The following is a 3,633-nucleotide window of genomic DNA, read 5'->3' on the forward strand; positions in this document are numbered from 1 at the left end:
AGTCCCCGCCCCGCCCGCCGCGGCGCGCCGGCCCCCGCCGCCCCGCGCCGCCCCGTAGTAGCCAGCGAGCGGGGGAGCCGTGCGGGCGGCAGCGGCCGCAGCCCTGCGCCAGGCGCGCCGCGAAGATGCGCGTCCCCGCCGCGCTGTGAGCGCCGCCGGCGGAGACGGCGAGGGGAGCGGCGGCGGCGGCCCCTGGAGCGGCTCTGCTTGCCGGGGCGGTCCCGGCGCCCCGCTCCGGCGCGCGGAAGAGGAAGGCGAGGGGGAGGGGGCCGCGCCGACGGTCCCGCGGCGCCCGAGCCGCCCCGTCGGCTCTCCGGTGGCGAGGGGCGGAGGAGGCGGCGGCCGGAGTCGGAGCGGGGGGCGCTCGCCGCTGCCCCGGGGCCGGGACATGTCGTCGGCGGCGGTGGCGGCTGCTTCCCGCAGGCAGTCGTGCTACCTGTGCGACCTGCCCCGCATGCCCTGGGCCATGATCTGGGACTTCACCGAGCCCGTCTGCCGGGGCTGCGTCAACTACGAGGGCGCCGACCGCGTGGAGTTCGTCATCGACACGGCGCGGCAGTTGAAGCGGGCGCACGGCTGCTTCGCCGAGGGCCGGGCCCCGCCGCCGCCGCACGCCAAGCAGCCGCCGCTCTCCGCCAAGGAGCTCCTGGCGCAGCAGCAGCAGCTCGGTCACCCCTCGGCGGCGGCGGAGGCGGCGGCGCGGCCCCCGCCGCAGCCCCTGGAGCGCTACCCGCTGGCCGCCGAGCGGCCGCCGCCCCGCCTGGGCGCCGAATACGGCGGCGGACGGCAGGTGAATGGCATCCTGGTGCCCAACGGCTTCCCCAAGCCCGAGGAGCCGCCCGAGCTCAACCGGCAGAGCCCCAACCCGCGCCGGACGCACGCCGTGCCGCCCACTCTGGTTCCGCTGGTGAACGGCGCCGGGCTCCCCGCAGCCATCGGCGGCCTGGGCGGCCGCGCCGCCGCCGCCTCGCTGGCCGCCATCTCGGCCGCGCCCGCCCCGCTGGCCGTGCCCGTGCCCCAGCAACCGGCGGCGGCGGCGCAGGCGGCGGCCGGGCAGGCCGGCGAGCTGGGCCACAAGCGGCCCGGCTCCGTCTCGTCCTCGTCTTCGAGCGGCGGCGGCGCGACGGGGGAGCACGACGGCGGCGGCAAGGAGAAGCGCTGCTCCACCGAGAGCGTGCCGGCCGCGGCGGAGATGGGCGCCGAGGGCAAGAGCCGCGCGGGCGGCGAGGAGTGGCTGGCCAAGCCCAAGACGGTGCGGGACACGCTGCTGGCCCTGCACCAGCACGGCGGGCACGCCGTGCCGCCTTTCGACAGCAAGTTCAAGAAGGAGCCGGGCATGGCGGGCGGCAGGCTGCTGGGCTACGAGAGCAACGGCGCCGCGGCCAAGCCTGGTGAGGAGCGGGGCCGGGGCGGGTGGAGGGGGTGCGTGCGGGGCCGGGGCGGACGGGGCCGGGTGTCTGTGCGTGTTTTGGTGTTTCGCACGTTTCGCTGGCCGCGCCTTCTCGGTGGTGCCTTGCGGCGGTGCGTGGCCGCCTTCTCACCCCTCTCCCGCTCTCCTTTGCCTTCTAGGGGCCCGCGCAGCCCGGAAGAGGAAGCCGTCCCCCGAGCCGGAGGGCGAGGCGGGACCCCCGAAGATGAACGGGGAGGCGCAGCCCTGGCTCCCGGCCGCGTCCGAAGGGATGAAGATGCCGCTGACGGCCACCTCCTTCATGTCACCCCCGCCGCCCACCGCCTCGCCCCACTCCAACCGGACCACGCCGCCCGAGGCGGCCCAGAACGGCCAGTCCCCCATGGCCGCGCTCATTTTGGTGGCGGACAATGCCGGGGGCAACCACGCCTCCAAGGAGGCCAACCAGGTCCACTCCACCACCAGGAGGAACAGCAGCAGCCCCCCCTCGCCCTCCGCCATGAACCAAAGAAGGCTGGGCCCCGGCAGGGAAGTGCCGGGCCAGGGGGGCAGCGCGGCGGGCGGGCTGGAGCCCGTGCACCCCGCCAGCCTGCCGGACTCGTCCCTCGCCGCCAGCGTCCCCTTGTGCTGTACCCTGTGCCACGAGCGCCTGGAAGACACCCACTTCGTGCAGTGCCCTTCGGTCCCGTCCCACAAGTTCTGCTTCCCCTGCTCCCGGCAGAGCATCAAGCAGCAGGGGGCCAGCGGGGAGGTGTACTGCCCCAGCGGGGAGAAGTGCCCACTGGTCGGCTCCAACGTGCCCTGGGCCTTCATGCAGGGAGAGATCGCCACCATCCTGGCCGGGGATGTGAAAGTGAAAAAGGAGAGAGACTCGTGACTGTGCCGGCCCAGCGCCGCCCGTCGCCCAAACTGCTCCGGTTCTGTATATATCTATAAATATATATATATAAATATATATATATCTCCAAGACAAGGGAAATGTAGACTTCATAAACATGGCTGTATAATTTTGATTTTTTTGAATACATTGTGTTTCTATATTTTTTGAAGACAAAAGGTATGTACTTATTATAAAGGCATTTCTTCTAATTGTCTTTTTTTTCCTCCCGTCCTTCCCCTCCGCTTTTTTTTCCCCCTTTTGTTATAGCAACTATTTGTTGTGCTTCCCTGGTGACAATTACTGTTCGATGTAGGCTGTGACTTGCGCTGCTTTTTTTAGAGCACTTGGCAAAACAGAAATGCTTCTAGCTGTATTTGTATGCACTTGTTTCCTTTTCCTTTTTTTCTTCTTTTTTTTTTTAATGCCAAATACACTTTCTGACATTGTAAAGATCGCCTTACTGTCTGTGATTCCTTATTGCTGGCCCCTGTTTCTGTAGGGCTGGTGGCACGAGGTGCTGGGGGCAGGCGGGTGCAGGGAGCACGAGGGGCTCCTCCCGGGAGCGGCTGTCCGCCTCGTGTGGCCGTGCCGGACCCAGTCCAAAATTCCTCCGTGTTTCTCAAGGGAAGTTGCCTTTGGAGTAGGATGTGGAGAGGTGTTGGAGAGGCGCTGTTGAGTTAGGGATTTCTGGGTTGGTTTGTTTCTGTTGGTTTTTTTTTTTTCTTTTCCTTTTTTAAGGCAAAGTTGACCGCAGTTCACGTGATCAGTTGTAAGATTACAAAACTGCATCTGTTCACCAATTGCGTACTCTAACATGGAATTGTGATAGCCAACCTAATGACATGATTGGTGACTGCACTGGTGTAGCACTGCCGTCTCTAAAGGCCTTCAGCATTGGGGTTTTGTGTCTTTGGACAATGCTGGGGAGGTGGGAGAAAGACTGTTTATTTTCTTTCTAATTTTACTTTAATTTTCAGATAGTGCAGGTGGACTTTTGAATTTGCTTATCAGTCTCCTCTGGTGCTGTTGCTGTTGTTACTATCGCTGACACGGTGTAGTGTGCCTGTAGTGGCAGGTACGGTGTGGTACAATGACAGCAGCAACTGAGGCTCTGCCAGATTGCCTGCGGGCATATCAGTGACAGCCCAAATGTGGGTGGAGGAAACCTGCAATTTCCTTATTACATGTGCTTGAAACAAACCTACTGCTATTCTTTGAAAATGAAAATACAAACTGGTTGAAATGCAAGCAATTAGGGCTTCACATAATTGCCATGGCCCTGACTTTTAAGCTACTTTGGAGAACTCTTTTGTAAAGCCACTTATTTTGATCACGCTTCTGCATC

The 3,633-nt window shown here is 63.7% G+C and overlaps 1 protein-coding gene across 2 annotated transcripts; it reads left to right on the forward strand.

The window, feature by feature from the left end:
- Positions 1–388: 388 nt before the first annotated feature.
- On the forward strand, positions 389–2,332 carry IRF2BP2 (interferon regulatory factor 2 binding protein 2; the record flags this gene model as incomplete). Of its 2 annotated transcripts, none has more annotated exons than XM_079532511.1 (2): positions 389–1,391; positions 1,570–2,332. In XM_079532511.1, the coding sequence occupies 2 exons, from the start codon at positions 389–391 to the stop codon at positions 2,283–2,285; spliced, it is 1,719 nt and encodes a 572-aa protein (XP_079388637.1). In that variant the 3' UTR covers positions 2,286–2,332. The 2 variants fall into 2 exon arrangements, with proteins under 2 accessions (XP_079388637.1, XP_079388638.1); XM_079532512.1 differs by having other exon boundaries at positions 389–1,346.
- Positions 2,333–3,633: the final 1,301 nt, after the last annotated feature.

The sequence above is a fragment of the Tetrao urogallus genome (assembly GCF_951394365.1).
Source record: "Tetrao urogallus genome assembly, chromosome: 2".
Taxonomy (NCBI): domain Eukaryota; kingdom Metazoa; phylum Chordata; class Aves; order Galliformes; family Phasianidae; genus Tetrao; species Tetrao urogallus.